Consider the following 24,593-nt stretch of genomic DNA (forward strand, 5'->3'; position numbering starts at 1 on the left):
TGTCACTGATAAGGATCTTGAAATGAGATTATCCTGAATTAGGATGGACCCTAAATCCAATGAAGAGTATCCCTAAGAGAGACAGAAAAGACACAGACAGGTGGCCATGTGAAGATGTAGGCAGAGATTGAAGTTATGCTGCCACAAATCAAGGAACACAAATCAGTCCACCAGAAGCAGGAACAGGCAAGGAAGGATTCTTCCCTAAAGCCTTCAGAGAGAATATGGCCTTGCCGACACCTTAATTTCAGACACCTAGCCTCCAACACTGTGAGAAAACAAATTTTGTTGTTTTAAGCTAAGTTGTAATCTGTTACAGCAGCGTTAGGCAACTAATACAGATAACCACTGATAAAAAAAAAAAATGACATATTTAAACATCAAAAAGGATACTGACCACAATAAATTTAAATATATCAACTATATTAAAGTTCATGAGGTCACAATGATATCTCCTCCCAAACCTCACCTTTGGGATTTGCTAAGGCATCAATTCAATCTTCTTTAAACTGGTAAATAAAGAGGGAGAAATAAGCATTTACTCTGCTTTTCCTGTACAGATGATATTACAGGGTAACCAAATTATTGATCAAGGAACTCTTTATGGAAGAATTCCAGTAAATAAATACAGGAGAAATGATAAAATCACTCTTCTAATGAAATAATGGATCTAGACAACAGTCATCAATGGGTGATAAATTCATTATGTGAAAAATTAAGAAAAAACTGTTTGGATTCTGCTGAGAACCTAAACTGATCAATTTTAGTATCACTAAAGAATGACAATGACTTATATGCCCCTGAAATAATGCAACAAAAATTCATAGCATCATCTAATAGAGGGATTATACATCCTGATTAGTCCAGGACAGAACCAGTTCATGGCTACTGTCTCACTGTAATTATTAATAGCACATCTTTTCATTCTTAAAAATGTTTGATTAGAAATAAATTATATAATCACTACGCATGAATTTTTCTTTCCAAGGAAACTGAACCTAAATCTCATAAAGCTCTACCAATTCAAGTTCTCACTTTGGCTGCAGACTGACATCACTTAGGATATTTTTTTTAATATTGATGCTTAGAATCTACAAGATGAATTCTGATTTAATTGATCTGAGAAGCAAGATATTTAAAAGCTTTCCAGGTAATTCTAAAGTTTCAGCCAAAATAGGGAACCCCTGCTCTATACCTATTTTATGGGAAATATGAAGGGTAATTGAACACATTAAACACCATAAGAAGTCAATCAACCAAAATGAGAATATAGGAAATTCTCCCAGACAAATGACCTAGTTTTTTCAGCAAATAAATAGCATGGGAAAAAGTGCAGGGGGGTATGTGCGAGGGCAGGGGAGTGTTAAAGTTAAGAGAAACTTAAAAGACCTAGAAACCAAATGAAATGGTGCATCTTATTTAGATAGTGATTTGACCAAACTAACTGTAAAAAGACATTTAAACAATCAGAGGATGTGAATATAGACTGGATTAAGGAACTCCTAATTTTGTTAGATATAACAGTATTGTGGTTGTTATTCTTTTTAAATTCTTACCTGTTAAAATACATACAGAAGTATTTATAGATTAAATAGATGTGATGCTTTAAATTTCTTAGAAATTATTTCAACAAAAAAAAAAGGAAAAGAAAAGAAAAAGGAAGAAGTCACATGAGACAGGAATGGCAAAATGTTGGTAACTGTTTAGTTATCAAAGCTAGGTAATAAGGGCATGGGGTTTCATTGTACCAATCTATATTTTATATTCTATATTGATATGGAATCATGAAATATAATAAAGTTTTTAAATTCTGCCTATAAATGTATAGTATGCATATGAGTACATACACATAATTTAAATTTATCAGACACGTTGGGAACTGTAAAGAAAGATAAACACATATGATCCTTGAGTTTAAAGAGTAGTGGGTAGTCTACATGTTGGACAAAAAGGTTTGCTCAGGTACCATCTTTGGTCAAAGGCAGAAAGAAAGCTAGCTCAAGCTTCTGCAAGGCCAGAGAGATATAAGAATGGAACTAAAATAACATTATTGTAAGTATTCCATAGTATAAGAAACTGGGTGTGGGTATACCATTGCTAAATACCAGAGATTGTACACTACCTGACTTTCAAAAGCCCACGCTCTTACTATTAGGCTGAGACATAAGAAAATGCATTTTTGGAGACTGAATGGTCAAATATTAGCAATTTTGTATAGTTCAACCTCATTCTGTGCTATAATGCCTTCCTTTCTCTTCCTTTTGCTAAAATAATTACATAGAGCTAACTCACAGAAAAATAATCAGAATATTTAAAGGAAATGTCAGTCTTCTTTAAAAAGTGGTTGGTCCCCAATACAGAACTCGAAAATACCTTCTAAATATCCAGGGAATTGCAATTTTACATTTATTTACTTTTATTTTCTTTAGTATATAATAAAATCATTCCATTTTCGAAGGAAACATAAGCTTTATCTTTAAAATAAATCACAGGTTTAAAATATTTAGTGTATATTTCTTAAAAATAAACCTATGAGTTGCAAAGATACGTTTTAAGGTTATCTCAAGATGTATTTCTTAGGCAAAAAGTTAATTTAATTGTTCTTGAGAAGTAATTTACATCAATTTGACTTAAATATAATTCAATGTATTTTAACAACCAAAAATTCCAGATAATGAATTCTGGATCTATACTATTATTTACGTATATTACCATATACCATAATATAGTAATAATTAATGAATACATATTAATTATATTATAAAGAATTCTAACCTATACTATTTATCAAACAGTACAATTTTTCAAGTTGCACTTGATCCTAGTTCAGCCTATTATATCATGATCTTGAACTCTCTTTGTGCTGCAGTTTCCTCATATATAAAATGGGACAATAACAGTGATTACTATTCTTGGAATTAATGAGAATTAAAGGGTATACTACACATAAAATATTTAGAATAATGACTGGAACTTAAATGTTTATAAATAACAAGTTTTATCATTATTTACAGAAGGCTCTGCTAGTTACAAGATGGGCACTGTGAAAACAATTCAGGATCATTATCAACACTGGAATGGTCTCTTCCAAATACTCTTTACAAAGAGCCAATGCATTCTCAAAGCAGATGATTTACATTGTGTACACGTGAACCACAAATACTTCTAATGATATGTACCACTGTGTATTTAAGTAGCACATTTAACAAAAAGATGAAAGATAAAAAGCTCATTAAGGAATTAAGAGGGGTAAACCTTTTGCAATTATTTTATTATAAAGTATTAAAATAACAGAAATCCAAAACAAAGTTTCTCCATAATCCCATCACATGATAAAATCAATGTTTTCGTTTGTTCATGTTATTGTCTATTCCTTGTCCACACGTGTTCAATTTTTACATATTAATAACAACAATACAGATTACGTTTTCACTTAATATCATACCATGAGTATTTTTCCATTTTAGAAAATTTCCCCTTTATTCTCCCTTTCCTTTCTCATCCCTACCTGCTGAAGGTAATCAATGGTAACAACCTGACATGCATCCTCCACAACTTTCTCCAAGCTCATATATATACAAGTATAAACACATATGTGGGGAGGAGAGAAAGATCAGTTTGTTTTTACAAAAATGGAAGCAACTACTTATACATATGCTTTCTCTTTCTTTTAAACATACCAAACATACATACCTCAAATTTAATATACAGAAAAGTTTAAGTATAAAAATGGATACAACTTACTAGACCAGGTAATAACACATATATTCACAAATGTTGTATTATTTTGTATGTAACCTTTGAAAAGATAAAGGGATTTCACCAAAAAAAAATTGCCACCGGATTTATTTAGATCTCATGCTTCATAACAGTTTATGATAACAGCCATGCATAAAATAATTTCACTATCTACACGCCTATCTAATGAACTTTAAATTTTACAAAATAAAAATTTTACAATCTTAAAAAACAAAATTTATAAATATCTCAAAATTATCCTGACTTTAAAAGTAAGAAAGTATGAGTGTGTGTATAATACTGGCCTTCATACGAACCTGGTTCTCTCTATTGCAGAGATGATGGATATAGTGCTCACCCACCTACATACTAAGCTTCCCCATGTTTAGAAATTGAGAGAATGGCATTCAGATATAGCGTGAATACAATCAAATCAATCTTAACCAATTAACACCAATTTTCTTAAGTGCCTACAAAAGGTAAGACACCAGGAAGACCTACAAAGAATTTAAGATTGTTAACCCAATGGTTTTAAAACACACACTCTCGCCTAACTAAAATCCATAACAATCAGAAGATTCTTAAATCTGGATGCACAGAAGAGAACTTTGAGGTATAAAGAGTGATATGAAATTACAAACCAGATTAACTTAGTCCCCAAGCCATAGAGCCTCTACCGTAACTGGTAAATTTTCTTACCAAAAATCAATATAAGTCTTCTGAGTTCCTATTATGTGGAGGTCATAGGTGTTAGCGATGCAAAAATCAATACAATGGCCCTACCACTATGGAATTCACAATTCAGCAAAGAGTCAAAATATATAATCCTAAATGATCATAAATATCATGTATCACAGCACAATGCCGACCATGTAGTTCATCAACTAGCACAGGAGTTCAACAACTTTTTGTGACTTAAGATTATAAAGGTCAAAGGCAGTAATCATAAATACAATACTATGTCATCAAAGCAATTTCAGACTAAATAACCTAAACTTATTACTAGGCCTATGTAGTTTGTTTAATCACCTCAAGGCAAATAGTCAAATTATTTTAAAAGATACTGTAATCTGTACATAGTACCCACTAATCTGCTTGGAGTACACATATGGCATCCACGTGGAGTTTAGTGCGCGCTCACACGCACAAAAAATGTGTACCATGTGTACTATTTAAGACAACCATACTGGGCATTCTAGTCAAATGTCAAAAACAAAATGGATTACAGAGCCTAAAAGATAATGACTGTAGCCTTCCTTCACAATGAAACTGGCAAAATAATGGGGAAAACCTGTACAAGTGCTGTGTATACTACACATTGTTAAAAATAATACAGTTTAGACTGCGACCAGTATGCCACCTTTTAAGTATATTAAAAGAGAAAGTATTTAAAATCTAGTTGAATGTGTTACCAAAATGCATAGATTTTCTAGAACATTCTGTCTTACACAGTGAATGACAACAGCATTAGGAGCAACTAGATTCAGAGACCTCCTTGAATAAACATTACACATCTAAGGTAATTTAGTCTATATATTTTAATTGGTGGACCATATGCCATATGCCTTCACTCAAGCATGAGGATCCAGTTTAAAACTGGCTCACAGCTTGAAGAACAACTTAAAATTTCAAAGCATGTGCATTCCATACCCAATATTTATACTAACTATTTAGACATACTATCATACAGCTTACTTTGTCCTATGTATGACTAATTATTGCATGAGGAAGACCTGAAGTTTTATAAACCTAAGACTATCAACATTAAATTTTAATTGCTCAATACTACAAAGAAAAGCACTGAAAGAAGAACTGATGAACAGATAAAGTGATAGATGTAGATTAACAGATTAACTATACTAAACAAGTATAGTAAAATGCTAATGGTAGAATCTAAGTAGTGGCTACTATGGACACTCCCTGCACATTTTTTCAGTCTTGCTGTTTAGTTAAAAACGTTTTCCTAATAAATTGTTGAAAAAAATACTATTTGACACTTCCTTGGTTATTTACCATTCAAGCTTTTAAGGAGAGAAACACAGATTTCAAAAACACCCATGTGGCGCCCAACGTAAGCACTGTAGTTGGGACAAACATGGATTCAAATCGCAGCTCAACCTCTTAACTAGCTATCTGACCTGATCTAAAGTAACTTACTTAACCCTTTTATGTCTACCTTTCCTCATCTGCAAAATGGGTTTTACATAATTGATGTGAGGTTTAATTCTTCCTATAAAGCACCGTGTCAGGCACATGGTAAGCCCTCAAAATGTTAGCTGTAATATCATTATGAGATTGCCAATTTTACGATAAATCAAAAGGGCATTCTAAGTGAAGATTAAGCAGTAATTTTTTAGGCGGTTGGCTGAACATTAATTTGATCATTTTGAGACCGTTTCCAACAAGGATAATTACTTATAAGAAACTTTCTGCTTTAACACGCTAAGCGGGCAGAGGGGGCTGGGGTGTGTAATAGGAAAATCTGAAAAATACTGCTCAATCGACAGAATAGTATTATTCTCCATCTGAAAAAAGAAATCATTCAGAATCAAATAAAAGTTTCAAGGCAAACTTTAAAAGGCATTCAACAACTCCTACGTAGGATTGGCTTCACCTCTGCAAGTTGGTTGGGTACATCCTTGTTATGACAAAACTTGTCACACTCTTCCACGTTAATTTTTGGTAAAGAAACTAGACTAGAACATGACATTTATAGTTGCCAAAATCTTTCTCCCAAATCAGGACATGCCAACGACCCCACTTCTCAGGTAAGAGCACCATCTCCACCTTGGTCCTGATAACGGTTATGGGGGGAGGGGAAAGGAGGCAGGAAAATGAATTCGCGATGGTGTTACTGAAAAACCCTCTTGGTTATTCTTCATGAGACCCCTCCACGACTTATTCCCGCCACCACCACCCCCTACCTGACCTCTCTCCTATTAAACTTCCAGCCTCTGGTTTACTAAAGATGCACTTAAGTACCTGACACTCTCCGTCCTCTAGCCCAGATAACCCACCCCGCTGGAAAAATTAAAAAACACAAACAACAGCCCCCGCCCCTCCCCCTCCCAACAAGCCGCAAATCTTTGTCCCACCTGCCAAAAGACCACTCTCAGCGCGCTCCAGACCCAAGGCTGCCTCAGTCCTGCCCGCAACCTTCCCCGGACCGGGCCTCGGCGACCCCTCCACGAGCCTACGCTTGGCCCATTCCCGGCCCCGGCCCCGGGACGCAGCCCCCGCCCCGCCCCCCGCCGCCCGCCGCCCGCCTCCCGCCGCCCGAGTTCTGCCTCACCTCACCTACCCTCTTTCGGGGGCCGGACTCCACCTCTCTCTCCGCCATGTTGGGCCCCGCTCGGAACCGCTGCGGCTCCCAGCGCGGTGGCGGCGGAACCTCTCGAGCCCCCGGCCCCCGCCCACACTGCAGGCACGGCCGCCTCGCGGCAGCTTCCCCGGACCTGGCCGGGCCTGGCGCTGAGAGTGGGGAGGGAGCGGATGCCGCGCGCCGGGTCGGAGATCTTGAGATCCCACGGGTGCGCGCGTAGGCTGTAGGGCCTGCCCGGGAAAGGGGGGGTTCGGGACTCGGGGGGTTAATGGCCTCCAAGGGGCCCCGTGAGTAGGATTATTTTCTCTCAGAGAAATTCCTCCGCCTGCGGTTTCTTAAAGGGATCACCAAACCAGCCCCTTGCGCGCGCCCTTGATGCGCAGGCGCACCCTAAGCCCCTCCTTCCTTTCCCACCAAGCCCCCGGTCTTGAGCGTGCGCGTTAAGTGGCCCAGGGTAGGCCAAATCCTGCAAGTCTCTTTGCTGCCAGCAGCTGCTCCCACCACTCAACTATGGCCGCTTCCTTAAAGGGGCCATGACGCAGGGATGAAGGAAGAATGAAGGAAATTAGTGAAAGGGCTATCTGGAGAATTGGGTGAAATGTCAGTGAGGGGTCCAGATCACCATCTGACACCTGACTGCAGAGGTACCATTGTAAAGGAAAAATGGTGTAGAGCTGAAGTTCACAGTGGACCGCTGAATGTGAAGTATCCCAAGCAATGAAGGAACAAGCCAGTCATCTCCAGAAGATCCAGCTTTCCTGCCTGTAAACAGCCTGATCTGAAACACAGGGCATAGAATATTAAAGGCCAACTCTGATAGCCTAACCTCAAAACCAGAGCCTCTGGTGATTTTGAAGACTGCACCACAACTGGAGATAATTTCCTCAATAGTAATTTGTCCTTTGAATATCTAAATCAAGAGGAATCATAAGAACTGTCAAGTCTGATGCTCCCGATAGTAAAACTGCAGCCTGGTCAAGGGAAGTAATTTGCCCCAAAGCGCGCTGGTGTGAAATTGGAATCAAGACCTGAGTCAGCCCTCCAGGCTTTCATCGCACCAAGCTGTTTTCAAATAAATTCATTTTAATCTAGAAGATTAAAAATGAAGGTTCATGATATTTCAAGAATACTGAAATTATCCTCTGAAGATGTGTGGTGATTTGCAAATATTGTGTGTCCTCATTCACCTCCATTGAAGGAGCTTTGAGAATCTGACTTAGAGGATGAGCATCTTATTCTCTAAGCAGAAAATTGGGAAATAGATTTGGGCCTATCTTGGAAGCAGAAGATGACTGAAGAGAATGAGGGCTTGATCCATTTCCCTTCATCCATTCCAGTGCCCCAGCCTCAGTTGGAGAAAATTGCCCTAAAGGAGTTCATAATGATAGCTTAAGGGCAATCATGTAACAAAGAAACACAGAAGTTACTTCCTGAAAGTCATTCTCCATGACAAGAAACATTCAAATGCAAATGAACGACTCCTAAAATTACAGGATAATGAGATGTAAGTTTTGTGTGTTACTTTAACTTTTAAATGTTACTTGGTAGATATTTTGAAACTAAGAAGTTTCCTAATCCATCACATTTTGCTGAAAACTGTGAGATTGGTAGGAGTTTCCATGCTGGTCTTTGCTTACTCCTGTTCACCTTTAATTTCACTTCTGGGCAGGAAAGAGGAGAGAAAGACAAAAAAAAAAAAAAAAAGTGTATTTCAGACAGAATTTAAAAGATATGTCAGACCCTTTCGTTCCATGTTAAGGACAAGAAGGAAAGAAAAAGAGAAGCTAAGGGGGAAAAAAGGTAGTTCTAGGGAATATGGGTACATGAATGGCACAGTCATTTCTACCTGTTTTATTGGCAATAGAATACTCCCTTCTAATAAAATCTGGCCGCTTAAAATGGAGTTGCTAAATTTTAAGTGGAAATAAGGAACCCATAAGCCTGCTCACCCAGCTTCCCCCTAACCCTCACTCTTCTGCTTCTTTGATGCCCCCTCCCACTGTTAGAGAAATGTGTTTCTCGGAACGCAGTTTAAAGTCATTGCTTTCAGATAGGGGAGGGTATACTTCAAGTGGTAGAGTGCATTCTTAGCATGCATGAGGTCCTGGGTTCAAACCCCAGTACTTCCTCCAAAAATAAGAAAGCCTAATTGTGTCCCCCATAAAATAATAAATAAAGGAAATATTTTTTAAAATAGTCATTGATTTCATCCAACTCCATATTTTAAAGATGGAGCCACTTGAGGCCTAGAAAGAAGATGTGACTTGCTTGAGATCACACAAAGGATTAAGATCAATATCAGAACTGGAATAGACAGCCCAGGGCTCTCTCCTATATCAGACTATTTCTAGAGGTATTGGGAATGTGTTGGGTCTTGAATAATGGACAGGATTTGTGCATTCCAGATAATATACAAGCATACCATGAATGTTCAGGGCAATCATCCACGTTGGGGAAGGAAAAAAGATAAAATTAATGCTTAGCGAGCACTGCAAGGTTAATCATAATATCCGAATTTTACAGAGGGCTTTGTAGAGGTTAAGTGACAGTCCAAGGTCATTCAGTAGAGAAGCCAAGCCAGGATTCAAAGCCTTTTTCTTTCTGGCTTATGCAAATATATAATAAACTGGAAGTTGCCAATTGGTGGCCTTGCAGACAAATCTTCCCCACAGTCATGTATTTGGTTTGAACGACATAAAGCTTGTTCAAGTTACTTTCTCTGTGCCTCAGTTTCCTCATCTGTAAAATAGTTATTGGGAGAATTAGTTAATATCTCTAAATTTCTTAGAATGCTTTTGGTGCCTAACACCAAAAGTGCATATTATTTTATATACTTTTGAAATTTTTAATTTAAAATTTTATTATATACCAGCATTTAAAATGGGATATTTCACATAAAAATCCAACTTTCTGACTTGTCTTAAAACAGTAGAATATAATCATGTAATATTTTGTGAAAATCAAGCTGATTCACTTTAATTTGCTTCTTTAAATAATGTTCCATTATAGAGTCTTGCCTGAAGTGTAGCTCTGAGACCTTTTTTCCTAATCAGGAGAGAATAGAATAGGCTTCGTGGAGGGAAAAAGAAAGTTCAGCATGTTATAAGAATCTCATAGAGTTCTCTCACACTCCAGAGGAGCTACTCTTTCCATCTAGGACAGCTCAGCCATAAAGCTGTGACATAAAGAAGTAAAAGGAAAGCCTGACTCGTAATGAAAAGGTAGAAGGAAGAAGGAAGAGAGAGGTAAGAGAGGCAACGATTGAAATGCCCCTGTCTTCCCACTCTAGTTCTTCAAAATAAGAAAGCATTCTTGCTTTGCTTCTGCTAGGAGTTCCAAGTAGAGAGGACTTGTGAACTATGCCCACAGCAACAAGCAGTCAGCCACATATGAGTAAAAGTGACTGCAAGGTGTGGTTGGGGAGAGAGAGGAGACCTACATTTAATCCTCAGTGTCTTTTTGCCAAGGGTGAATCTAAGTTTTGTGGGTCTTGTGTTGGAGCAGGGAGGATGTTTTGAAACAAATAGAACCCAAAATTAGAGACAGGATCTGGGAAGGAGCTCTGTAACTGAGTGGCCTTAGCTCTAGTATGATATCAAATGTATCCAGAAGTTTGCAAATACACTGTCAAGGAATTGGGCTGGTAACCAAGAGAACTGGCTAAGAAGTATGGGAGAGGCAGCTCTGAAGATTGAGCTGTGAACAAAAAGTAGTAACAGCCAGACCTCAGGAAGACCTGTGGTTTGCCTCCAGGCCCTGAGCAAGCTTAGTGAGGCCAAGCTACGAGATACACTGCTCACTCGTGAGCAGGTTGCTGAGCATCCAGAGAAGTCAGACAACTGTACTGACACCAAGTAGATCCAAGGTCTCAGGCTTCCTCAACAACATAACACTTCCTACACACAGACACTGTCTTAGGGACATGCGCAGAGGTAGAGAGCAGCTGTAGAAAGGACTTGGTGTTTCTTTCCAAAAGAGGTTATTACCTAAGAGAATTCAATCCATTAGATTCATGTATGTGTTAAACAAAATTAGACATTTAGATATGTAGTATATAAATTCTGAGAATGTTTAAAAGAAGGTAAAATAGAGTGTTGGGATAAAAAGGGACTGGCGTAGGGCTCCTTGATTTAGTTAGTTTCTCAAGAACTTCAAAACCCTGGTTGGGGAACCTAAAGAAGGGAATTGGGTGTCCTTCTTGTGGACTGCCACTTGTAGAAGGACCCTTCCTTCTTTCCCTGCTACCTGGTGGGACAGTTTCAAGAATTCAACAATTATAAGGCTTGTAGAAGGATCTTAATTTTCCTCCTCTGTATCCCCTGCCTCAGTGGAATAGGAAGAGAAAAAGTAATGTTCCGTTGTCTGTCTCCAGCTGCTCATTTGGGTTTTTTGATGCCATAGGAACTCATCTGTCTTCCTAGATAGAAATGATCCATCCTGTCTAGACTCTTATGTGCCCTTCCTGGGTTCTGAGGGATCAGCAATTGATTCAAGGCTCATAAGACAACAGGTTTTTACATTATACAAAATAGGAGTTCTCTGTCAGCCACAAAGCCAGTCACCTTGGGCTAGTCACCTTACCTTTATGGGCCTCAAGGTAATAACGTAAGATGATTAGATTAGCCTAGTTAGGGCCTCATTGGCAGCTCCAATTACTTGGTAATGGCTGTTGGGGTGTAGAAACATCTGTGGAGCCACATTTAGGTTCAATAATTGATTTAGTGATGTCTGCCACAGATGAGGGGTGGAGGGGAGCTACATCACCCATCATATATGCCATAAATGGTCTACTAATTAATCCCAATTCTAGGTTTCTTTGATTCCATACATTTAGGTGACTGCTGTTGAGATGTAGCAATTTAATCTCACTGTTTCAAGTATTTGCCATTGTATCAATGGAAATGGAGAGAAGAAACAGAAAAAAAGTTGATCCTCTGATTTGACACTGCCCTTTGACTAATGAAGACCCAGAAATCTGGTCTACTGCTTTTCTTTGAACCAAAGCATTTTAATTAGCTGAAAAACCTGGAGAAGATTGATTCTTTTTTTAAAGGATAACACTTTTTTTTTCTTGTCCAAAATTGGAGAAAATAATGCTTACCTCCTTTTCACATGCCAGGCCATTATGCACAAAATTCTGAGTCAAAGAATGACCTTCAAATATTATCTAATAAACAATTAAAGTGAAAAAGAACTTAAAGATTCTCATTCTGGAATAAGGACAATGGAAAAACAAAAACTCAGCAAGTAATAAAATGTATTTCTGTTCCTTTTTGAAAGAATAAAAAATAATAGGAAGAAGGGCCATGGAAACTTTTCAGCTTCAGTGACATGTGTGCCTGAGGAGAGTGGTTCAAAGGACTGAACACCTAAATACAAGTAAAATTAACTACTTACCAAAAATGGTAGGAAAAAGGGAGAATATTCAGTTTAACTGGTAGTTAATATATATGTTGTATGTGAGTTATTAATTTTCAAAAATTAAGTGTATGTAAGTATAATTCATTTAAAAAGCTATTCAGACTACAATTTAATCTTGCTTTGGTGGTTTGAAGAGACAGCAAAATTCTGTAGTGCTGCTGGGCCATTAAGTCAAACACCAGTGATCCTACCTCTCTAACAGAGGTTTAGGGAGTTGGGCTGAACCTTCCCTGATTTACATCTTGACATACATTTGAGCAATAAGGGACATTTTGTTTGTCACTTTTTCAAAAAAGTAGCATGCAGGAGATAGAGGAAAAGTTGCTACTGATTTGAAGTTATTTGAATTCCTTATGACAAGTTTACCCTACCTTTTATTAACAGAATGTCAACATTTTCAGTTCCATTTTTTCAGAGATTGTCCTTTATAAAAATCTCCTATCACAGAGATTTACAAGTATAATCCCAAATAAGTGCACATTACATTGCCCTCGTGTGAACAAGATGTTTTCCCCATTTCCCTTCACTAAAAAGTGACCCACTAAGGCATAAATGTTCTCCAGGTGTGTAAGATAGGGCCAGAGACTGGAGCAGAGTCAGCTTTATAGGGCCTAGAATATGGGAAGTTTCCCTGGTGGAATTTCATCTAGCACATAATTCATTGGCTGCCTGTATTGACATCTTCAGTCCAAACCTTTCTCTGAGGTCTAGAACCTCATATCCACTGCGCGATGATTTAACACAATTTGCTTATTTATGAGCCTGGCACATGCCAGAAATTAGGGGTGCTGAGATAAATAAGATAATGACTGAGATGGACATATAATTAGACAATTAAACCGGGTGGTATAAAAGAAGTGAGCAAAATGTTAGGGAGTACAGAGGAGGAATACCCAATCTTTGTAGACTCCAATTACTGCAAATATGTTTCAGCTTGAACTCATTAACTTTGTCGCCACCCAAACTCATACTTCAAGAAACTAAAAGCAGATGATATGCAAACTATGGGGACCTGACATGATTTGAGAGAACGTAAGTCCCTTTAAGGCAGCCCTAAACTATAAGTCCCTGAAGTTGCCTCAGAAGGTCGCACGAAGTGGAAAAGCCCTAGAATGAAGTTCAGAAAAGCTGAAATTTTTGTTCTGATTCTGCCTCTAACTGTATCACCTTAGGCAAGTCACTTCACCTCTTTTTTTCTTTTCATGCTGAAGAATTAAAAATGATGATTTCAACCTTCAACATATGATAACTGATTTTTTCATGGTAGAATCAGAAACAACTGACATTTATTGTTCAGAAAGAAAACTTCCTATCACATAAAAAATATGGAAGAAGGACTTGTTACACTCCACGATCTTCATCAGTATGTTTTTGCCTTTGAAACTTTGAATCGTCATTCTTCTCTGCGTTTATTTCTAAATAAATAGTAATAACAAATCTATGTTGATTTCTAATATACAATAGAAAATGAGGTTTATAATTAACTCTGTTTTACAGTCTAGAAAGGGCCACTTTAGATATGGCAGTCAGAGATTATTTTGTGCTGAGACTTAAATAATGAGAAAGAGCTGGCTATGTGCAAATGTCTGGGCAGAGCATTTCAGGCAGAAGGATCAGCAAGTGTTACCCCCTCAGCAGGAACAAATGTAAAATGTTAAAGAACAGCAAGGTGCTAATGTTACTAGAATTGAGTGAGAGATGGGCAGGGGATGAAGTCAGAGAATTAGAGGCCATGGTAAAGATTTTTAAGATTTTACTGTTATATGAGGGAAAGCTATTGGAGACTTAAAAAAAAAAAAAGGTGATGTGAACCCTGCAGATACCACGTGCAGAATGAACCATAATGGGGCAAGAATGGACATAAGTTAAGAGATTCTGCAGTAGTCTGAGTAAGAGATGGCAATGGTTTGACCCAGGGCATTGGCACTGGAGATAGTGAAAAATATTTGAATTCAGGGTATGCTTTGGAGGTTTAGCCAGTGGGATTGCTGTTGATGAATTGGATGCTGGAGATGAGAGAAAAAGATGACTTAATGGTAATTCTTAGCTTTTCAGCCTAAACAGCTAGATTATTGGTGTTGTTCATTATTTGAAATGGAGAAGAGTAAAGCAAACGTTTTGAGAGTAGGGCAAAGTAGGAAGCAAGAGTAACGTCTTGGACATGAGATGTCACTTAGATGCCCAAGTGGAAATGTCAAAAGGGCAGTTGGACATTATCATCTGAAACTCAGGAGAGAGAGCAGGTTTAGAGATAGAAATGTTGGAGTCATCAGTATAAGTCTTAAGACTAGATAGGATGACCCAGAGAGTATAAATTAAACTAAGCCCTGAATCACTCCAATATTTATAACTCAAGAAGAGAAAGAAGATCAGTAAGGTAGCAGGAAAACCAGGAAAGACTGTGGTCTCGGTAACCCAATAAAGAGTATTTCAAGAGAGAGGATCAATTACCAATTTGTCAAATGTTACTGCGAGGACAAGTATGATGAGGCCCAATAATTGACTATAGGGCTGGAAGGTCATTGGTGATCTGGACTAGAGCCATTTCAGTGAAATTGGTATGGAGTGGCTGGAGTGGGCTAAAGAAAGAATAGGAAATAGAGAATAGGAGATAAAGGGAACAGTAGATATGGATAGTTCTTTTAAGACATTTTGCTATGATGATTAAAGAAATAGTATAGTAAAAGAAGGGAAATGTGGGTCAAGAGAGTTTTTTCTTTAAATAGGAATCAATAAAGCATATTAAAAATAGTAAATCATCTCCAAATATATTGGAAAGATCAAATGGACAACATAATATCAAAGACCTCTACCTCCAGGATGGCACAAACTGAAAATGTGGTTGAAAGAGTGGATAAACTCTAGGAAGTGGATGATGAAGTGGGTCAAAAAGAGGAAATCATGCATCATGGGGTTAAGCTATCTTTAAAAACCAGTGCTCCGTTCTACATTTAATCCTTGGGAAAAGCGTTATATAGAGTTGTCATAGTTATTGGTTTCTTTCTGTGAAAGAAGGTAAACATCATTTTACTGCTTCTTCTATAAACCTTGTTCTTCAGGTCCTAGTGGAGGAGGAAAACTTCAGGACTAACAAGAATCTATTAAAGATGAGTATATTTAATGCAGATGAGTTAGATATTTTGAAATTTCAGAAAGAAAAGGTCAAGGACATAGCCTGACAAGAGGCAGTAATTGTTGTAGGCCAGCAGAGTAATCATGAGATATTTTTATTTTCTAACATAAAGACAGTGATAATAACAAGAACAGCATTGCTTTCAATAATACAGAAATCATTTTTCAAAAGGAAAAATTTAAAAGATTATATTTAAAAATCACCCCCCTGATGGAGGATATAGCTCAAGTGGCAGAGCCCATGCTTAGCATGCATGAGATCCTGGGTTCAATCCCCAGTACCTCCTCTAGGAATAAATAAAAAAATCTAATTACCCCCCCCCAATTTTTTTAAATGTCAAGAAAATAAAAATCACTCCCCTGAAAAGAATATGCATTTACTTGAAAATGCATTTTAAAAATTTGGAAATGCATTTCATCAGGAAATGAACAATAGTTACTTATTTGGGCCAGATGAAGGAAAATGAGGGAAGAATAATCTTCATTATATACCTTTAAAAAATTGTTAATTGTGTAAATGTATTACTTATTTTTTAAGTTAAATAATTTAAAATTCCCTCAAAATCCTGATTAAAATAATAAATAACTGAAATAAATGAGAAAATAATGTTATAACAAACAACCCAAAAATCCAGTATACATGAAACAATAGGTTTGGAATATTATTTATCACATTTTTTCATATAAACACAGTGTTTTATTTACAAGATACTTTCACACTCATTATTCATCTTGCCTGTTAGGTAGAGAACACTCTGTCCACATTATTTTATAGCAGAGGAAGCACTCAGAGGTTAAGTGATCAGCCCAAGGCCATAACTAGGAAGAGGGAGAGCCTGAGAGGATGTCTCATATCAAGTTTAGATGATTTCACCTTAGGATGTGGTGCAGGGCAGGGAAAAAACAGAGAGGGTGTGAGATACTTCAGAACACAGGTTACAAATGCAAATACCTATGGGGTTAGCAGGTAGCATAAATGAGTAGAATAAGTCAAGTGGAATAGTGGGAATCTCATGCCCACTCAAAAGTAGGGAGCGCTACTACTCACTTGAGGAGATTCAGGCCATGTGGGAATGCCAGCCCAGATTTCCAGATATTCAAATTGAAAACTCAGAAATTAGATTTTTATTTGAATTTCTCAATGTTTTAAAAATTTTAATTGAAGTAAAACGCACATAAAAATTTGCCATCTTAACCATTTTTAACTGTACAGTAGTGTTAAGTATATTCACCTTGTTGTATAACCAGTCTCCAGAACTTTTTCACGTTGCAAAATGGAAAAACTCTACCGTTAAACAATAGCTATTTCCTCCTCCCCCAGAACCTGGCAATCACCATTCTACTTTCTATTTCTATGAATTGGACTACTTTAGATACGTCATATAGGTAGGATCATACAATATTTATCTTTCTGTGACTAGACTGCTTCACTTAGCATAATGCCTTCATGGTTCATCCATGTTAAAGCATGTGTGAATACTTCCTTCCTTTTTAAAGGCTGAGAAATTCCAATGTATATATCACATTTTCTTTATCCATTCATCTGTTGGTGGACACTTGGATTGCTTCCACTTTTCAACTATTGTTAATAATGGTGCTATGAATATGGATGTACACATATCTCTTTGAGATCCAGCTTTCAATTCTTTTGGATATATCCAAAACCCAATTTTTAAAAACAGCTTTACTAAGATATAATTTACATACCATATAATTCAGCCATTTAAAATATACAATTAAATAGTTTTTACCATGTTCGCAGATATGTGCAACCTTCACCACAGTCAGTTTTAGAACATTTGCATCACCTCCAAAAGATACACTTTAACTGTTACTCTCCTATCCCTTTCCACCAACCCCCCACTCCAGACCTAAGCAACTACTAATCTACTTTCAGTCTCTATAGATTTCCCTATTCTGGACATTTCCTATGAATGGAATCACATAATATGTGGCACTTGTGAATGGCTTCTTTCATTTAGCATACTGTTTTCAAGGTTCATCCATGATATAACATGTATCAGTACTTCATTTCTTTTTATGGCTGAATAATATTTCATTATATGGATGTACCATGAAATTTACAAATATTTTAGTGATGTCAATTAAGTCAAATAGTTGTAAACTTTTCACATATGCCAACAAGAAGCACCTGCAAAGTCCCCAGTTTGCAATGTCTCCATCAACTTCAAATTAATATCACCTAACAGAATTGTAAAGCGAAGGATAAGGAAAAGCAATAAAAGAAGGCATTCAGGCAAACTTTGGGAGAAAAATCATTGAAAACACAGAGAGGCACAGACCTAACAGATCAACACAGTTAACTTCCTTTGTAGCTTCACCTGAACAACAGGGGCAGCCTGGAGAAGCAGCAGGCTTCAACTCCTGGGGTGAAAAAGAAGAAATCACATGGAAAAAAGCATTTATTTCCTCCTAGGCACTGGATGTCTGTCCTCTTCATTTTCAATTGCTCTAATCTTGGGCATCCATGTATGAGATCTAGGAAGTACTCACTTTAGGGTACTTCCTAGAATGAGACGAACAGCCAGATTTTATGCAGTTTGTGAAAACCTTAACTGAAGCAGACTGAAAGAGTTTGTGGGCATGCTGGCTTCCATACAGGAAGTCCATGTCACCTTGAAATACTCAGTTGGCCCAGAGAGCTAAGTCTTTTGTCTTTTTTCTCTACCTCTCACCTGGTGTCCACAGCCAAGCCCTACAGAACAGTAATGTAATGATTAATTTTATGTGTCTGCTTGGCTAGGTCATGATGCCTAGATATTTGGCCAAACATTATTCTGGATATTCCTGTGAGAATGTTATTTGAATGAAATTAATACTTAAATCAGTAGACTATGAGTAAACAGATTATCCTCCATAATTTGTGTGGGCCTCATCCAATCAGTTCAAGGCCTTAACAGAATAAAGACTGACATACTCTTACATGGCAGAGAAAGAATGTTGCCAGTTGACAACCTTTGGACTCAAACTGCAACACTGGCTCTTCTCTGGCCTGCTGGCCCACCTTGTACATTTTGGGCTTGTCAGCCTCCATAATCATGTAAGCAAATTCCTTAAAAATCTCTAGATAGATAGATAGGTAGATAGATAGATAGATAGATAGATAGATAGATAGATAGATAGATAGATAGATAGATAGATAGATATAGAGACATAGAGATATAGAGATAGAGATAGAGATATATCTCCTATTGATTCTATTTTTCTGGAGAACCCTGACTAATACAGGCACTAGGCAGCCAGTGATTACTTTTCCAAAGGAAAGAATCAGCACTAGCATTCTTGAGCACCTACTCTGTGCCAAACACTTTATTTTTTCTAATTGCAGATAACTTGCAGATTCTTCTTTTTATTATTATGAAGGCAATAACATGCTCCTTAAAGAAATTTAAAACACAGACAAGCAAAAAAGGAAGGAAATTAAAAGTCAGTACATCGTTATTGCCCAAAGTGGATGGCCATTGGCAATTTTTCTTGCTTTTCATATCTTTCATATTTACCCCATGCTTTTTTACTTAATGCAGCATAAATGTATTACCATGCCTATAAAGATCAACGTACAGCATTTTTGATGCATCATTATTTCACTGTATAGGTATACCATTGCCTTTTTTTGGGGCATTTAGGTGGTTTCCAGTTTTTTGTTATAAGCAGTATTACAATAAATATCCATTCACACACAGCTTTGCAAACATCTTAAGTATTTCCTTAGAATAAATTCCTAGATGTAGAATTGCTGAGTAGCAGGTTATGGCTTTTGATACACGCTGCCAACTTGCCTTCAAGAAACCTATCAGCTACACTTTGACCAGCAGTGTCTGCTTACTTCAGGCTCCCATCCTAGATACTATATGTTTTTAAGCAATTAAAACAGAACTTACATATAGAAAAGTGCACAAATTGTAAGTATATAGCTCAATAGGTTTTTTTAATTGTGGTAAAATACACATAATATAAAATTTATCATTTTTAAGTGTACAATTCATTGTTGTTAAGCTCATTCATGTTGTTCTGCAACCATCACCACCATCCAATTCAGGGATTCTTTTCATCTTGCAAAACTTTACTCAGTAAACAATAACTTCTAATTACTTGATGGATTTTTAAAACACCAAACAAGCACCCAGATCAATAAATAAAATATTATCAGCCTCCCCAAAGTCCCCTAAGTATCTCCTTTTGGTAACTAAACGCACACACAATGGGGGAACTTCTAGCTGGGTTGTTTCTAACTATGACAATTAGATTAAAAATTTGTATCTTACTGTTAACTTAATTCCTTTGAATTATTTAAGGAGGCTGAACTCTTTCAAATATGATTTTTGAAAATAATAATAATAAATAAAAATAAAATATGACTTTTGATCATTTGTATTTCTTTTTTAGAAATATGTATCACATTATTATATTTAATCCTCACAAAAACCCAGTGAGAGAAAAATCAGTGAAACCAAGAGTTGGTTCTTTGAAGAGATCAACAAAATTGACAAATATTTAGTTGGACTGACTAAGAAAAAAGAAAGGAAACTCAAATAACTAAAATCAGAAATGATAGTGGGGACATTACTACTGACTCCACAGAAACAAAAAAAGATTATAGGAGAGTATTATGAACAATTAGATGAAAATAAAATGGGCAACCTAAGTGAAATGAATAAATTCCTGAAGATACATAACCTATCAGGACTAAATAATGAAGAAAAATATCTGAACAAACCTAACCAGTAAGGAGATTGAATCAGTAATTTAAAAAAAAAAACAACCCTCAACAAAAAGCCCAGGACGTAAAAGCCCAGGACCAGATGTGATCACTGGTGAATCTCACCAAACATTTATAGAATTAACATCAATCCTGCTCAATCTCTTCCAAAAAATTGAAGTGGAGAGAACATTTCTTAACTCATTCTGTGAGGTTGGCATTGACCTAATACCTAAACCAGACAAAGAGACTACAAGAAAAGAAAACTACATACAAATATCCCTTGTGAAAACTAAAGCCAAAATCCTCAACAAAATACTAGGAAACTAAATTCACCAGCATACTAAAAGGATTATCCACATGACCATATGGGATTACTCCCAGAACACAAGGATGGTTCAACATATGAACATCAACCAATGTAATACATCACATTTACAGAATAAAGGAAATAAACCACATGATCATCTCAGGTGATGCAGAAAAAGCATTTGACCAAATATAATACCCTTTTATGATTAAAAAGAAACATTTAACAAGAAGGAATAGAAGGACACTATCTCATTATAATAAAGACTACACATGAAAACCCACAGCAAACATCATACTCAATGGTGAAAGACTAAAAGTTTTTCCTGTAAGATTAGAAGCAATGCAAGGATGTCTGCTTTTACCACTTATATACAATAGAGTAATGGAAATCCTAGTTGAAGCAATTAGACAAGAAAAAGAAATCAAAAGCATCAAATTGGAAAAGAAGAAGTAAAATTTTCATAGATGATTTTGAAGGTGACATGATCTTAAATGTGGAAAACCCTACAGAATACATACACACCTACACACACACAAACTGTTAGAACTAACACATGAATTCAGCAAAGTAACAAGGTACAAAGTTAACACACAAAATCATTTGTGTGCATTTCTATAGACTAACAATAAATAATCTGAAAAGGATATTGCAAAAACAATTCCATTTACAATAGTATCAAAAAGAATACCATATCTAGAAATGAATTTACCCAAAGATATAAAAGACCTGTACAATGAAAACTGAAAACATCTCTGAAAAAAAAGAAGACATAAATAAATGGAAACACATCCAATGTTCATGGATTGGAAGATTTATTATTGTTAAAATGTCAATACTACCCAAAGATCTACTGATTCAATGCAATCCCTATCAAAATCCCAATGATATTTTATGCAGAACTAAAATAACCAACCCTGAAATTCATATAAAATCTCAGAGGACCTGGAATAGCCAAAGCAGTCCTGAAAATGAAGAACAAAGCTGAAAGACTCACACTTTCTGATTTTAAAATTTATTACAAAGCTACAGTAATTAAAACACTAAGGTACTGGCATAAAGACAGACCATAGGAATAGAATAGAGAGCTCAGGAAAAAAAAAAAAACCCTCCCATATACAGTCAAATAATTTTGACATGGGTGTATCAAGACCATTCAACAGAAAAGGATAATCTTTTCAACAAATGGTATCAGGAAAACTGGATATCCACATGCAAAAAGAGTGAAGTTGGACCCTTACCTTATACTATATAAAGAAATTAACTGAAAGACTAAACATAAGTACTAAAACTATAAAACACATAGAAGAAAATATAAAAGAAAAACTTCATGATGGATTTGGCAACCAGTTTTTGAATATAACACCAAAAGCTCAGGCAACAAAAGAAAAAATAGATAAATTGGACTTCATTAAAATTAAAAACTCTTATACATCAAAGGATACTATCAACAGAGTGAAAAGGCAACCCACAGAATGAGATAAAATATTTGTGAAACATGTATCTGATAAGGAATTGATATGCAGAATACATAAAGAACTCCTACAACTTAACAACAATTAAAAATGAGCAAACGACCTTAATTTCTCCAAAGAAGATATACAAATGGCCAATAAGCATAAGAAAAGGTACTCAGTATCACTAAGGTCTTTGGAAAATGCAAATAAAAACCACAATAAGATACCGCTGTATACACATTAAGGTGGCTATTATAAAAAAAAGCAGAAAATAACGTGTTGAAGATGTGGAGAAATTGGAACCCATGTACATGCTGGTAGGATTTCTATCACTGTAGGTTAGTTTTACCTGTCCTCCAACTTCATATAAGTGGAATAATTAAAATGTACTTTTTTGGGGTCTAACCTCTTCAGCTTAACATATTTTTTTATTGAAGTATAGTTGATTTACAATGTTGTATTAGTTTCTGGTGTATAGCATAGTGATTCAATTGTATATATAAATAATCTTTTTCATATCCTTTTTCATTACAGATTACTACAAGCTATTGAATATAGTTCCCTGTGTTCTACAATAGGACCTTGTTGTTTGTCTATTCCCTATAGAGTAGTTTGTATCTGCTAATCCCAAACTCTTAATTTATCCCTCCCCCTATTTTCCCCTTTGGTAATCATAACTGTTTTCCATGTCTATGAGTCTGTTTGTTTTGTAAATAAGTTCATTTGTGTCATTTTTTTAGATTTTACATATAAGTGATGTCATATGATAACATTGTCTTTGTCTGACTTATTTCACTTAGTCTACGTCCATCAATGTTGCTGCAAATGGCATTATTTCATTCTTTTTATAGCTGAGTAGTATTCCACTACACACACACACACACACACACACACACACACACACATATAGTGGTATATGTATGTATGTATGTATATATATATACTACAACTTCTTCATCCAGTCATCTGTGAATGGACACTTAGATTGCTTCCATTTCTTGTCTATTGTAAATAGTGCTGCTATGAACATGTATCTCTTCAAATTAGAGTTTTCTTCAGATATATGCCCAGAAGTGGGATTACTGAATCATAGGGTAACCCTATTTTTAGTTTTTTAAGGAATCTCCATACTGTATTCCATAGTGGCTGCACCGAATTACATTCTCACCAATAGTGTAGGAGGGTTCCATTTTCTCCACACTCTCTCCAAAATTTATTATTTGTGTGCTTTTTAATGATGGCCATTCTGTCCAGTGCGGGTGATACCTCATTGTAGTTTTGATTTGCATTTCTCTGATAATTGTGATCTTGAGCATCTTTTCATGCATCTTTTGGCCATCTGTATGTCTTCATTGGAGATATGTGTTTAGGTCTTCTGCCCATTTTTTGATTGGGTTGTTCATTTTTCTTATTGAGTTGTATGACCTGTTTCAACATGTTTTTGATGTTTATCCACATTGTAGCTTGTGCCAGTAATTCATTCTTTTATTGCTGACTAAGATCCCATTTTGTGAATATGCCACAATTTGTTTATTCTTTCCCTTATTGACAGACATTTGGATTATTTCCAGTTGTTGGCTCTTATAAATAAAGCTATTATAAACACTTTGTATGGACATGTTTTCGTTTCTCTTCTCCTGTGACTTGCTTCAGTTAATGGGATAATAGCAAACTTGATGCAAGTAATTGAAAATTTGCTTTTATGATTTTAATTCCCATCTCTAACCTTGTTGCCACTATGAGAACAAACACAGGCTAGCCTGCTGAGAGATGAGAGACCATATGGAGTGGAGCCAAGTCATCCCACCTGAAGCCTTTCTAGACTAGCCAGCATCCAGGCAACACAACAGGTGTTATGCAATCATGAGCAAGTCCCAAGTAAGATTAGCCCAGCCCAGGTGAAAAGAGCCACCCTGCTGTCCCACAGAGTCATGACAAATAACAAATAATAGTTCCTTTAAGCCTCTGAGTTTTGGGGTGGTTTATTATACGGAATTCTTGTGGCAACAGATAATTTATATTCATCTGTACCAGTTTTCTACTGCTACATAACAAATTACCAGAAATTTAGTGGATTAAAACAATACAAATTCATTATCTCATAGTTTCTATGGGTCAGAAATTTGGGCATGGATTAGCTGGATCCTCTGCTCTGTTCTTATCAAGCTGAAATCAAGATGTCAGCCAAGACTTTGATGTCAGCTGAAGCTCAGATTCCATTTCCAAGCTTGCTGGTCGTTGGCTAATTCAATTCCTTCCAGTTATAGGACAGAGGCCCTCAGCTCTTTGAGGCTCTTCCTGCCACATAGCCCTCTCTACAGCATGGCAATTTGCTTCTTCAAAGCCAACAGGTGAGCATCTCTGGTGCTTCAAGTCTTTGTGACTTCTGTCTCTAACCTCTAGATGCCTTTTCAAAGAGCCCAACTGATTGGGTCAAGCCCATCCAGGGTAATCTCCCTTTTGATTACCTCAAAGTTAACTGATTAGAGACCT

General features: G+C 36.5%; 1 protein-coding gene and 1 long non-coding RNA gene across 7 annotated transcripts in view; one reads left to right on the plus strand and one right to left on the minus strand.

Moving 5' to 3' along the window:
* Positions 1–7,345, minus strand: part of ZMYM4 (zinc finger MYM-type containing 4) — a 145,228-nt gene extending 137,883 nt beyond the window's left edge. The window contains exon 1 of one of the 6 annotated variants that reach the window (XM_074376874.1): positions 7,031–7,345. In XM_074376874.1, coding sequence (XP_074232975.1) covers positions 7,031–7,078 — 48 coding nt within the window. In that variant the 5' untranslated portion in view covers positions 7,079–7,345. Of the gene's footprint in view, positions 1–6,833; positions 6,905–7,030 lie in introns of those variants that run through there. The other 5 variants (XM_074376875.1, XM_074376876.1, XM_074376872.1 and 2 more) reach the window with 5 other exon arrangements.
* Positions 7,346–7,412: 67 nt separating this feature from the next.
* Positions 7,413–23,705, plus strand: LOC141579612 (uncharacterized). Its single transcript, XR_012511344.1, has 2 exons — positions 7,413–8,564; positions 11,895–23,705. It is a non-coding gene; the product is annotated as an uncharacterized LOC141579612 (long non-coding RNA).
* The last annotated feature ends 888 nt before the right edge of the window (positions 23,706–24,593 follow it).

Source organism: Camelus bactrianus, chromosome 13 (genome assembly GCF_048773025.1).
Source record: "Camelus bactrianus isolate YW-2024 breed Bactrian camel chromosome 13, ASM4877302v1, whole genome shotgun sequence".
Classification (NCBI taxonomy): Eukaryota; Metazoa; Chordata; class Mammalia; order Artiodactyla; family Camelidae; genus Camelus; species Camelus bactrianus.